The following is a 13,413-nucleotide window of genomic DNA, read 5'->3' as shown; positions in this document are numbered from 1 at the left end:
ATTAAAATAAACAAACTAAGGAAACGAAGGGAAACACTCCTTACAGTAACAAGAAGAGGGACGTCATACGTGTCTGTGCCTGCAAAACAGGACTTGCAGGAGGCAGTGATTACAGTCGAGATGCTTGGTGCTGATAAATATGCAACATACCCTGGTTCTCTGTATCCTTGGCTCTGATCGACATTTCCTTATCATGGCGGAAGAGACACGACACCGTGTACTTTTGTAAAACAGACACTTGATTTTCTCAAGAACCGTTGAACTCTTCTCTTTGACGGGCCAGAGTAAAAGATCTGATTATAAAGAGATAGGATACATACCTTCAACCCCTCGTTTCAAATGATGTGCAGCTGTAAATGCCACCGATATCAAACACTACATTTAACAATACAGATCGACACGCATGAAAATATGGGCGCCATGGTCAATAATACCAACAACCATATGATAAATCTTATATTGTCTCTAATCATATACATTACATCATATTTCTATCACGCAGTTTCAGCCAGGCCACTTCTTGTCGGGAGACAATATGCGTATTTTACGAACGCTTCGATTAATAGTTGAAATGACAGATTCGGGTAAATATCTGTTTATGGTACGGTGCTCTCCAGGGTCTTAATGCATTTTTTAATTTCTTTAATGACGGAATCTATGTTGATCTATATGTGCACAAATCATTGAATATCTTCAAGACAAATGTATCTACTCATATGTTTGGGGTATTTAGAATACCTTGATGACCTCTTCATAATTCTGTGACACAGAGGTACAGAATGAGTGAGGAAGATCAGTGTAAAATTCCGTGTAAAGTATGTGTAACAGTAACAGAATGTGTGTAGATACCTTCTGACACTATACATGACATTTCTGTCATCACCCACCGATGAAGCTGAGATGTTGTGTGGCAGTCAACTATCCAAGCACTTTTATACAGGACATCAATCCCACCCTACAGGCCATTGTGTAATTGTTAAAGCATTACAAAGTGCACTATCCTATATGTCTTCTTGTTAGTGCATTTCTGACAAATATTAATTGATTTGGAAATGTTCAAGCAACAACACATGGCCTAGACTAACCCTTAGTCCCTGAATATATATATATATACCCATTTAAATAAATTATAAAGGAGCCCCAGTGAGTTGGGAGATTCAGGAAATATCCTGGGAATATCTACACTTTCTTCATTTAGGGATTTAGCATTGCAGGGAGGGCTAGGCATAAGGGAAAATAATGTGGTTCAGGGACTGTGAGACAGACTACACATGGGCCTGTGATCCACCCCTCCAAATAAACAAACATGTAGGATGATGAGCCTTCTAAACACACTAGCCCCAGCTCCAAGTAGTGCTGAGGACATGAAAACCCCAGTGATGCCAGTCATCATGGACCAGTATGCATCTCAAGGCTGCACCATTCCAGCAATGGCACACCACATGGTGCATGCAGGGAATCAAACTCCGACCAACACCATTATGCGTGGGGACTTGTCCACTCAGCTACCCTATTGCCTTCCCCAGCAATGATGTGGGCCGTACAGAACAAACAACAGAAGACTGGTTGTATGTATACATGACATTCACTTTCTGGTAATGAGAACATTGAGGGAATGACTTCCTCGGACTGTCCCCCAGCTTGCCAACCAGCTCTCAGGCCGGCCCAATCATGCTGACATGTACACAGACTTGTATGGCTGCTAGACGCCTTCATTCCAAATATATACACCATGTGACAACCATTGTTCAATGTTCTCTGGATAAATGTAGTGGTAGTGAGTGGAATCAAAGAGAACTTGAGATGACAGACAGGGCAATTTGGTCAACTGAAGTAGTCAATAGGTGTGTCTCTTTTCTGAGACGATAAACAGGTATATGTTCATCAAAATGAGTTTTGAATTTGAAAAAACTTCTGAAACTTGATATTAAAATAAAATATTGTTAAAAATGAATCTAAAAAATGAAGCTATAAAACACTGACAAAGAATTTACAGCATTCTTATCTAGCTTGGTATCTATACTGTCTGGTTTAATTATGCAATTATGTACATTTGTAAACACGACAATATGCAAATTTCAATGTCACAGACACTGAGAATCACTGAAAAATCACATTGGTGAGCCAAGTAAATTTCAAATAAGATTTCTATTATTGTATTGTTGTTAGAAACAATATTATGCTTTGATTGGGAATGGGCACATGATGTAATATATTTTGAAATTCACAATCATAAAACACAAACAGAATCCTTATGTGACTATATTCACAACATGCCACTGATCGGCATTGCATGTTTCACAACAGAAATAAAAAACATATCCATCATAAAATTTGACATAAAATATAACTCATTGACAACAGTAAAATCAAGATCTATCAACAATCATCATTAATCAATATGAACTTATTGCAAAGTAATAAAACATTAGCTTGTAAAACACCTGTTTATTTCACACAGGAAAATATCTCCTAAATTATAGAATCTGAGAGAAATCATTATTTTTAAATGGATGTCGAGAAAGAAGTGTAAGTCTGATTGAGAACTTAACAGTGTTTCCCTTCTCCGGTATATACCTGAAAATCGCCGATAAAATTTGTTGGGGACTGGTAAATTGAAAGCCAGCAGGACACCGTGTCCGGTAAATAATCATGTATTAAAATAAAAACATCATGGGTAAGGGCTATGGTCACAAAAACTGTTATGTTTCGGAAATACCCAGGCTAAAAATAACTTTAAAATGAGTACTTACAGTATGGTAATAGGATATGACCGGCAAATTTCATTCATGACCGGTAAAATTTTAGGTCACCAGTCACAGTGTCCTATAAATAATGAAGTCAGCGGATACACTGACTTAATGACAGTACTTCCCACTACAACAGGACATTTCTGGTTCATGTGCAATAATCCATAAGAAGGTGTATTTCATGACCTTCAACTCACAGCCTTGAATCCCCAGAAGAAATTAATTTTAGTTGTGTGATCAAACTTTACTTTTAAAAAGAATACTTAAGGATTTACGACACATTATCAATTATTTGAATTTGTGAGAGCAATGCAACTAGTTGTGGTTCTTGACTCAAGAAGGGAAAACTGATTCCAAACTCAGTCATTCGTGATATACAGAAACACACTGACGCTAAAATGGCAACCTTGGTTCTCACGACACCTCAACTCAGCGGCAGTAGACATGTTGAAACTATGAAAGATATATCTAAAACTGATTTTGCTTCAGATATCAACCGTCTTTGAAATGAATGTTTCTGTGTCTCATTCGAAAAACTGTGTCTACACAGGTCTACATGCCGAGACGGAGGTGAGAGATTAGCAGCTGGGAAATATAACAAAACACTGGCACTATCTGGACGCAAGTCTGAAGTTTACCTGAGAAATTGTAAAGCTCTTTTACAGTCATATGCTACATCATCATTTCCAGCAAGCTATTTTCACCATTCTAACATGATGTCACATACAATATACATGTGTAAAACATGACTGCAGTACCATTATCTGGCACTGCACCTATCCTTCAGACACTGTCGTAACAAGGCCATGTTCAAGCATACATCAGATCGCTGTCTTTCTTCCTGAAGTAGCCTCTTCATTCAACCATGGCTGATGGAAATTGGTTTCTCAAATACATGAGAAACTGTTACAATTACATATTTTACAAATGTACCTTGTTGAAGACAATGTGACCAATTCCTATTTGATATAAACTTCATAAATATTTCAGGAAACTTTGGTTTCAAATTTCATGAAAAAAGAAAGAAAAGAAACCTGATTCCATTTGATTTCTATTTTCTGCCCTGTACGGATTGGCAATGAAGGATGTGATGTACATCCACCTCGGACATCTACAATTTCAGATTTAAATAACATAATCTTTCTTTTTGTATTTTACAGATTATTTCAGTTAGTGGAGGATCTAAAACTGTACTTGACAGTAATGGAGACAAACATTGACAGATGAGATCTGATCTGATATATTCTTGGGGCAGCCAGGCTGTCTCAGCACTAGAACATTTGCCTGTAATACTACAAGTCTGGGTTTGATTCCCGATATGGGTAACATGTGTGAAGCTCATTTCTGGTGTCACTGCCATGATACTGCTTGAATCTTGCTTACAGTGGCTAAATATACCATTCACTCCCTGTCAATCCTCTTCACAGACTAAACGTAAAATACACTGTGTGAAATTGTGTGTGTTTAGAGGTGATATTTATGCATTAATTATCAAAATGATAACATCACACCTGGTACACACTAAGCTCCAACTACAGCTGGCATGGACAAACAGTCCTTCTTGTCAAATCGCCTACATTTAACTCAGGCAACAGTTTTCCTCCTCATGTTCACAGATAAAATCAAACAACCATATAAAACATCACTTGTAAATTATTTGGACCAACACAACTGAGAACTTTCAGACAATAATGATCATGTCCATTTGTAGCAAAGCAAAAAAAGAACAATATATATAATATACATGTCTAGCAGCCATACACTTGGAAAAAGTTTTAGAAGCAGATGATTCAACAAGCCAATCAATTCCAAGGTAACAAAACATCAGCCAATCACATTCAAGGACACACTTTGATCAGCCAAACAGTTTAAAGGAACAATTAGATGACCAATAAGATCGGCATACACAACTTCAAACTTCTCTGGATCAGTTGATCAGCATAGTGACCATTAAAGTGTATAAATCTGCATCGCTAACAACAACCTTGTCACCAATTCTTTCCACAATATACTGTGCAGACAGTGATACAGTCTAGCAATATCAATAATGAACATATATATAGTTTCAGCCCTTGCTATCATATTACCATCATCATGAATTCGGTCAAATTCAACAATTCCAATGGTACAATATTTCTTCCAATATTGGTAATCTTTGGTAGATTGGTACTCATTCTCAAAACACAACTGCACAAATACAGTGCTGGGTTGTCCCTGCAAAGTTTCTTCATATTTTAACATTTACAAAATATAAACCATTGCTCGTATGAGTTCCCCCAGGAGCGACACAGCAGAGAACACAACTTAGAATGCACTTGTGGCTGAAAATATACTGCAACCGGTAAATAATTTGTCTGCTATCTTTCATGATCAACAAACTTCAACTTTAATAGTGTGCCATTAAAAATTAACAGTAACCATGGTAACGATACATGTTTGGCACCCGTAACAATATAGGAGGCAACAGTGAGACCCTAGAGAAACAAGGAACTTGGGACAAGGTCTCTGTTGTCATAACAACAGATGGATTTAGGTCCCAATGTGGAGCAACAGCAAGTACTCTGCCATAACTATCAGACTGAACAACTACGACTCCTGTTTCATTTCCAGCTACTGCAAGAGTTTTAGCTAAAATACCATTACTTTTTGTAGTTCTTGTAAAATTTACTTGTGCTTCTTCTTAGGCCAGAATTAGAAAATAAAATATACCTGTAATGAAAGGCAGTGGGTATTTTTGTGTGTTTTTCCTGCTTGTAATAAAAATAAGTAAAATGTTAAGAAAACAATTACCTACTGTCATTATCAACATGTTCATTATAACTATCAAAACAAAACTTCCCAGCCCCGCTATTACTGTTCTTACATATTATTGTGAGGACCCACTTTCAAGTACATTGAATCTTTAACTATTGTTAGATTATGTTTTTTCTTCTCATACCTATAGTTTGGTACCCAAATATGTCTGCCATTAGCAATAAGAAAAATCATGCAAACAGTTGATGTCTTCCGCTGGATATACTTGAAACTCTGAAACATTCATGTCTGTTGGCACAACTTACTGTAGTGTGCCTTCAGTGTGGTTCAGTCTGACAGTCAGGAGAAACATTTGCCTCACATGGGAATATATTCTACATTTCATACACTGCTGCTAATTATCATTTTATCATATATCTAATCAAAATCATATCCACAAACACACTAAAAATACAAATATCATTTACAAGGATAAAGTCAAATTGTTTTCTCCAACATATTCTATGATCATTCCTATTGGGTAATATTGTGCCAGCACAATGCCTTCCATATGTAAAAATGTATAAACTCTCTTTTTACAATGCTCCTACTGAATGAGTAGCCTGAGGAAAAAAGATGTTTCAGATCCACTGCACATAATCTTCACACCAGCTTTCCCTGGTCGCATACCGATCTGTCGAATTTCTGATTTCAAAGTAGTAAAATGCTCTCCCAGTGTGTTAACACGGTCTGAAATTCGACCGATTAGCACAGAACCACTCAAGCATGATTGGACAGATCGGCACTGCTGACTATTCAAAATTTGACGGATTAGGCCGTAACCCTTTCCCCTAGTACCATGTTAAGTTTACAATTAAGAGCCCAAATTTGCTTGAAGGTGATATGAACAAATCAGGGATCCCAGAAGAGGGACCATTCCTGCAGTTTAATATCCATTTTCATGAAAACCAGTATTGAGGATAACAAATTCAATGTGTTAGAAATCATCTGAATAGTGTGATAACATATTGGCCTGCAAACAGTTTTTCTAGTTTCTTGAAGGAAACCACTGACATAGTGCAGACTGCCTCAGAATAGTGGGCTAGATTCTTATACTTCAATATGGCTGTCATGGCCGCCATGCTGGATGACAGACAGGCACAAAGATCACAAGAGGATGACCAGAATGTGACTGAAATGTCTTCTCAAGACTTCACAGTTGCTTTTTTCTTGGGTTGTCTTCAGCAAAATGGTGAAAGAACACTGCTGTTGTGGTACCAGAGGTACGATATAGACACAAACAAGCCAAATGAAGTCAGATAAGCAGTTCATCCAGCAAAATCCAAAATGGCTGCTGTTAGTTGTGATTTGGGCCAGCATCAAATTACAATCTAAAGATCTCTGCAAATTTTTAGCTCACTGTGTTTCAAGGGAAGATAACCTCAGGTAAAATCAATGGATCACTCATCACGACACAAATCCACACAACCTCTTTGGCCATGTGAGTTATCATAGTACAATAGTGTCTACTGTCAACATATTTGATATGAACAGTTCATTCTCAGGAGAGACTATAGAAACATGCAATTTCTATGTGCTTTGACGCTGACATCAATCTCAGAGTTCAAGGGCACATAATAATAAGAAAAATGAGGTTACTCAGCAATATATTGCAGTTTAAGATATATTTAAATAACTAAATGAATAGATTTAATATATATAAATTCCCTGCACTGTCATACCGGCCACATATACAGGAGATCTCGTCAACACTCTGGTGATACAGAAGAGCTGGCCATGGTCCTACCAACATGAGCCACATTACAAAAGCATTAGAATCAGTAACATCAGCACACATTCACACCAAACACAGCATCCAGATGACAGGATATGTTGAACTTGCTTCTCCTAGGTAGCCAACAATTTGTCATTGTGAGAGAGCATCCCACTGAAGATAAATTCTAATACAATTTCATAAAAGTCTGATCTTGAGTGTTGCTATGGCTAGACAAAGATCGGAGGACATCCTTAGATTGACCTTTCATCACTAATCACAGTGTCGCTCACCAGTTGGGGCAAGTGACAGTTGGAATGTGTATCAGGGTATTCAGAACATAAAATCATTGTTTGTTTCTCCCTACAGTGGAATAATCATTTCAAACGGATGAGACTTACCAGTCTGTGGGAAGCCTAAAAATCTCGGACATCTGGTACACATTTCAGCATATTCATTTGTGCAGATTTAAAATTTTGAATTGCAAACTTTAAAATTCTAGAAAGTTGTTTCTGAATGGCTCATATCGACTTCTTGTCAATCATTTCATTAGCAAGTCAAAGTTCACGAAAGGTTGTTCTGACTTAATCTGTAATGGTATGTCCTTTGATCTTTGTGCTGTGGTAGCAACCACTAAGATTTGATTTAAATGACACTGGCTTCTAATATGAAGACAAAAAAGACTCCTGCATCAATAAACAATGTAACAGCTCATAATGTAAACTTAACATCTTTGTTTCCAGCTGCAGCTTTCAGAGTCTCTGATTTCTCGAAGTCTATCTGAGCATAAGAAAGAGGTGGCTCCCCCTTATCGTCAGCAGCAGAACAATGGCGACTTTTTGTCCGTGGTGACCGCAAGCTAGTGTCACTGTCACCCACAGCCTCGGAGGACCCGAGATCTAGGGAGGCATAATTCAGCACCTTTTCACTGCTGGTTGCCAATTGCTGTGACGACGACAGCGTGTTACCAGAAGAGTTTTGTTGTGACGACAGTGTGTTACTAGATGAGTGTTGTTGTGACGACAGCATGTTGCTAGTGAACGTCATCTGCTCATACGCACTAAGATCACTGATGCTGTGTCGACTACGAGGATTTGGATCAACACTGAGTGTGGCTCCAGTAGCAGCAGGTTTGGACTGAGTCTCATCCATGGTCAGCATGGATGGTGTACTTCCGGGGCGGGTCAAGGTCTTGGCATTTGGTTCTTCTAGGTATTGACCATCCTTCACCTTGTGTTCACCTTCACCACCTGACATGCCTGTAGTCTTAGCAGGCGCTGAAGAAGCAGAAGCAGCACTTCCTGAATAATGCTTGGCTCTCATCCCTCCAACTTCCTGCCTTTTTGTTGATGGGGACTTCACAGTCTCTACTCTGGCCTGAGGATTTACTGTTTCTCTGACTCCACTATGTTCAACACCTCTGCACGTTTCTCCCACAGTCTCAGGAGTCTGTTTGTTGGTATCAGACACCGGAGGATCCACGGATGTGCCTTCATGACATGCCATTGTTCTCTGAGAAATTTGTAAGTTACAATATCCGCTACTGGCAGATTGTGGGACTATAGTGGAACATTTCTTCTGAGCAGCTGCAGCATCAGCTGAACATTCTGAGGCCTTCGTCTTCCCCTCATCCCTAACTAGTGTACTTGTTTGTTTCATAGGAGCACTAACCATGTAGTCACTGGCATCCCCCTTCCCTGAGGTGGGGGGTGCACTACTTTTAAAGGAGAACTGAGTACATAGTCACTCTGATTGTTTCCCCCTTTAGATATACTAGGAGTGTTCCCTATCGGAGAACTCAACACATAGTCACTTTCTTGTGTTTTCGCAGATTTGGATGAAGCAAGACCACTTTGAGATGTTGTTACCCGTGAATCTCCTGAGGCAGATTTTGGTGTCTCTTTTTCATATTTTATCCCAGAAGAAAAGAATGATTTCATTTTTTGGGGTTTAGAGAATCCTGAACCAGGGCCCACATTCCCTGGTTCAAAGCCTACATATTCTGATTCAGCACGTATAGGCTCACTTCTGGATCGGTCTGTCTTTGAGCCTGAATGAGCTCCCTTAGCAGTTTGTCCTACTGGAGCAAACTCTACGTACTCATCACCAGCGGCGGCAGCAGCAGCAGGAGCAGCAGCAGAGTCTCTTATGGTCACATGGGATGACTGTAATACCTTGGTTACATGAACATCTTTAGCTTCATCAATGTGAGACTTCCTCTTCGAAGATGCCCCACTTTTACGTCGGTGATCTCTACTTTTGCTTTTCTCCTGACTTCCTGACTGTCTGGACTTCTTCTTTAGGGAGTCTGTACTTCCACTTCCATGTCTCAATGTCACTGGCTGATGACTCTCATCAACAGCATGCCCACCCTTCACGCTCGGTTCATACATGACATAGGAATCTGGGCTTTCAACTGTCTGTTTTAATTTTTCAGAGGCTTTGATATCCGACCGACACTGACCTTGAACAGAACCTGAATGCCGAGCATGATGACCTTGATCTTGAAGGTCTAAATTCATATAGGCAGACCCTGATGAAGATGAAGAGGTCAATTCAGAAGGTTCCACATTGATGTAAGTGTCCTCTGAATGCCCCTGGACATGAAGCTTCTCCGAGCTCTGCGACTTACTGGTGTTACCCGAGTCATGTGAAGACTTACTCCTACTTGGGGAGTTTGTGCGACTACCCAGGGTCATGTCCATGTATCCATTCTCCCGCCCTCGGTTTGGAGGCTGAGGGGAGGGAGTCTTACGCTTCTCCACCGACATGTCAATGTAGTCGGTGTTCAACAAGTGTGTCTTTGTTCTCAGTTCCTCAGACAACTTCCTCAGTGATTCATTTGACGATACCCTAAGGGAATCTCGAGAACTACGATGACTCAATGAATCTACAGATGATTTATGTAGCAGCTCTTGGGATGTGGTTCTCACAGATTCATAAGATCCCAGTCTTGCTCCATGTTTCAGCTTGTATGTCCGAGCACTCTGCCCGTAGCTAGATGACCGGGGTCGATGACCTTGAAGTGACTGCATGGGGGACTTGCCAAAACTGGATGCTCTGGGGCGGTAGCCATGACTGTCACTGGCAGTACGAGGTCGGTGGAAGTCCAACTCCATAAAGGAATCGGAGTCATCGGATCTGTAAGATGACTCCGATTTATATGACATACTAAGAGGGCTGGCACTAGGCGTGGGAGATTCCACATTTAGACTTCGACCTCGGTGAGTGATGAGGTGAGGTGCACTACAACTTCGGCCATCATTATCTAAGATTCCGCGCTTGATAGGGACAGGGTCATGTATGTTTGGGATCCTTGCACCTGGCTTTGTAGGTGGTCTGCTGCCCAGCGAGTATGTCCTCTTAGGGAACTCACTGGCATCATCTGACAACATGTACACAGCCGGCTCAGGACGTAGATGGCTACTGTCTATGGGACTTTGTCCACTGTTCGGGGTCATAGGGAGATAGCCTTCATTACCTGTGAAAAAAGGAACATTAGGTTAAACAATATTATTGATTCTTATAGAATTCATGAAGGGCTGTCTGAAACAAACACAATAGTTATTAAAAATGAACATTCAAACAACGGTGAAACCATGTTCACTCTACTAATACCATTAAGCTTATTTAGCAGCCCAAGGAAAATATTTGTCAATACAGAAGAATCTCACACGAATGTCTTCTGAGTGGATAAATGCTTCAAATGCTGAAAGCTTCGCCATGTATGTTATATTCTGCTGTAAGCCAGACTCAAGGTCCGGACCACAGAAGCTGCCATTACATATTCTGAAGACACTAAATCTTATGGGGATGCATAAGCTGCTAGCTGACTGGTGCCTTTAGCGATCTCAGGAAGTGGAATGTTACTACTTCCAGGTGGTGGTATGTCGTGGTTACCATCAGATACAATGACACTGTCCATTTGATTTGATGGAATTAAAAAGACAGAAAAAGTACAAAAGTCAGCTGACCAGAGTGAAGAAATACACAAAATGTGTATGCTGTTGAAATGAACCCTTCAATGTCTTTGAAAAAGGAAAATTCCCAAAATTCCTACAAAGCTAATGGCACCAATTTATAGCTTGACTGATATCTTCAGACAGTTTGGTCCAGACATATTGAAAGGTCTTTGCTCCAGAAACAGAATGTGACAGGAAGCAGGATTGACAAGCAGCTTCCATCCACCTCCCTGTAAATAATCTTTGCCCAGGAGGCCGGAGAAATCTCCTGGCAGCGCATTCCAAATTTCAACAAAACCTCAAACCCTGATATCTATCTTAACAATTGGACAAAAGTGTTCAAGCAGCTAACGAGAGGACATTTCAAATAGAGAGAGTTTCTGAGAGAGACATGTCTGACTTACTGCCGCCCTCCCTGACTGTGGGGAGATGGGAGCTGTGGCTCATGTCCATGTAGCCAGTGCCACCCCCAACATTAGGCCCACTACTACTGGTGGTGGGCACCCCTGACTTGATGGGTATAGGTTCCGACACTGTCCTCCCAGGCCCCATTGTCATATAGGCGTCGACCTCCGCACTGGCTGTGCTCACATCATGAGGAGCTGAAAGTGAGGGAATGAGTGAGGGAGTGAGTGAGTGAAGTAAAATGCTGCTTTAACATTAATTTCACAGATATAAAAATTAATGTGACAAAGTCCCTTTTACAATAGAATAATTCTACCAATCTCAATTACTTCCTTAAAACTATTATTCTCAGACACCGATTTGAATCGATGGGAAGAATTCAGCAACAGAACTGTGTTTCAATCAGGTTACATGCACATTACAAATAAGGATTGGTAGGCAGCAAAATTTACTAATATTTTGAATATATCAAAGTTGTTATTAGCAGTTTCCTTGACAACTGGTGCTGTGATGAAGGAGTTGCTCAGTGTTTCACATGCAGGATTTCCTACCATAATTGATTGAGCCACTGGAAACACAGGTGACTGGAATTTCTTTTAACCTCATACAAAATCTCTGTGTTCAGATAAAGTGAAAAATTAACACTTTAAACCTCAAAATTTTCTCATGATTTTCCACATGACTAATTCTGTGAATGCTACAATCCTCAGTAGTGACACCAGTTCTGCACCACACACGGCAGTATAACCTGCACTGTGACATCTCTACAGCAGCCTACCTGACTGGGGTGTGCCCAGGTTCATGGCCACATAGCCTCCCCCACTAGTAGCTGTGGGAGGGGTGGTATTCCCCGGACGCATGTCCATATATGGGCTTGCCTGGCCAGCATCTTCTTCTAGAGGAGTTTTAACTGAAACATGGGAACAAGCCAGTGTGGTTTCTACACTTCTCTAAGCAAAATCTAATCAATATCTCTGCAGGGGCACAACAAAAAGACAAATAATACTTCAATTGTTCAGTCAAAGCATTGGCACGCTGGTTTGATACAGCTGAACATTGGCTTGGCAGGACTGTAAACAGGCACTGACCAGGAAGCAGGTTTAATGACAGTCAATAAGACCTTGAACAGCCAGTTTGTCTATAAACATGATAAATGGAATACCCTTTTTGACCCCAACAGTAAAACAGGCACTGAACAGTCAGCAGGTCTAATGAAGAAGCACGTACCTCCACTTTGACCCACAACAGTGAAACAGGCACTGCCAGCTCCAAGCACCTACCTTCACTTTGACCCACAACAGTGAAACAGGCACTGCCAGCTCCAAGCACCTACCTTCACTTTGACCCACAACAGTGAAACAGGCACTGCCAGCTCCAAGCACCTACCTCCACTTTGACCCACAACAGTAAAACAGGCACTGCCAGCTCCAACCACAAAACAGGCACTGCCAGCTCCAAGCACGTACCTTCAGCTGGGGAGGAGGAGACTGATGTGAAGTCATGAGAACTGAAGTCCTGCTCGAAGTAGCTGTCATCCTCCTCATCAATCACCTGGGGAGAATGTTCCGACATCGTCCCAGCATATGATGGTGGTCTGGGAACAGAAGAACATGAGGACATGACCTTCCCCTTCAGACTTCACCGAACACCATGAAGGTACCCAGAACAACAGGACTTCCGGTGTATCGATGTATCTATCACAGATGAAAAGAGTACCACCAGAGATGTTTAAGAGATATAACTTTGATATAACTCATGACAACTGCCGAGTACACATGTAGCATTACTG

General features: G+C 40.6%; 1 protein-coding gene across 1 annotated transcript in view; it reads right to left on the bottom strand.

Annotated features, from left to right (window-relative positions):
* Positions 1 to 1,566: 1,566 nt before the first annotated feature.
* Positions 1,567 to 13,413, bottom strand: part of LOC124291303 — a 48,001-nt gene continuing 36,154 nt past the window's right edge. The window contains 5 exon segments of the mRNA XM_046728276.1: positions 1,567 to 8,877; positions 8,925 to 10,738; positions 11,624 to 11,821; positions 12,403 to 12,534; positions 13,091 to 13,218. Of these exon segments, the coding sequence (XP_046584232.1) occupies positions 7,969 to 8,877; positions 8,925 to 10,738; positions 11,624 to 11,821; positions 12,403 to 12,534; positions 13,091 to 13,218 (3,181 nt within the window). The 3' untranslated portion in view covers positions 1,567 to 7,968.

The sequence above is a fragment of the Haliotis rubra genome, unplaced genomic scaffold (assembly GCF_003918875.1).
Source record: "Haliotis rubra isolate DU_JTF1 unplaced genomic scaffold, ASM391887v1 Scf49, whole genome shotgun sequence".
Lineage (NCBI taxonomy): Eukaryota > Metazoa > Mollusca > Gastropoda > Lepetellida > Haliotidae > Haliotis > Haliotis rubra.
The sequence above is the reverse complement of the archived record's forward strand: the minus strand, read 5'-3'. Positions and strand labels throughout refer to the sequence as shown.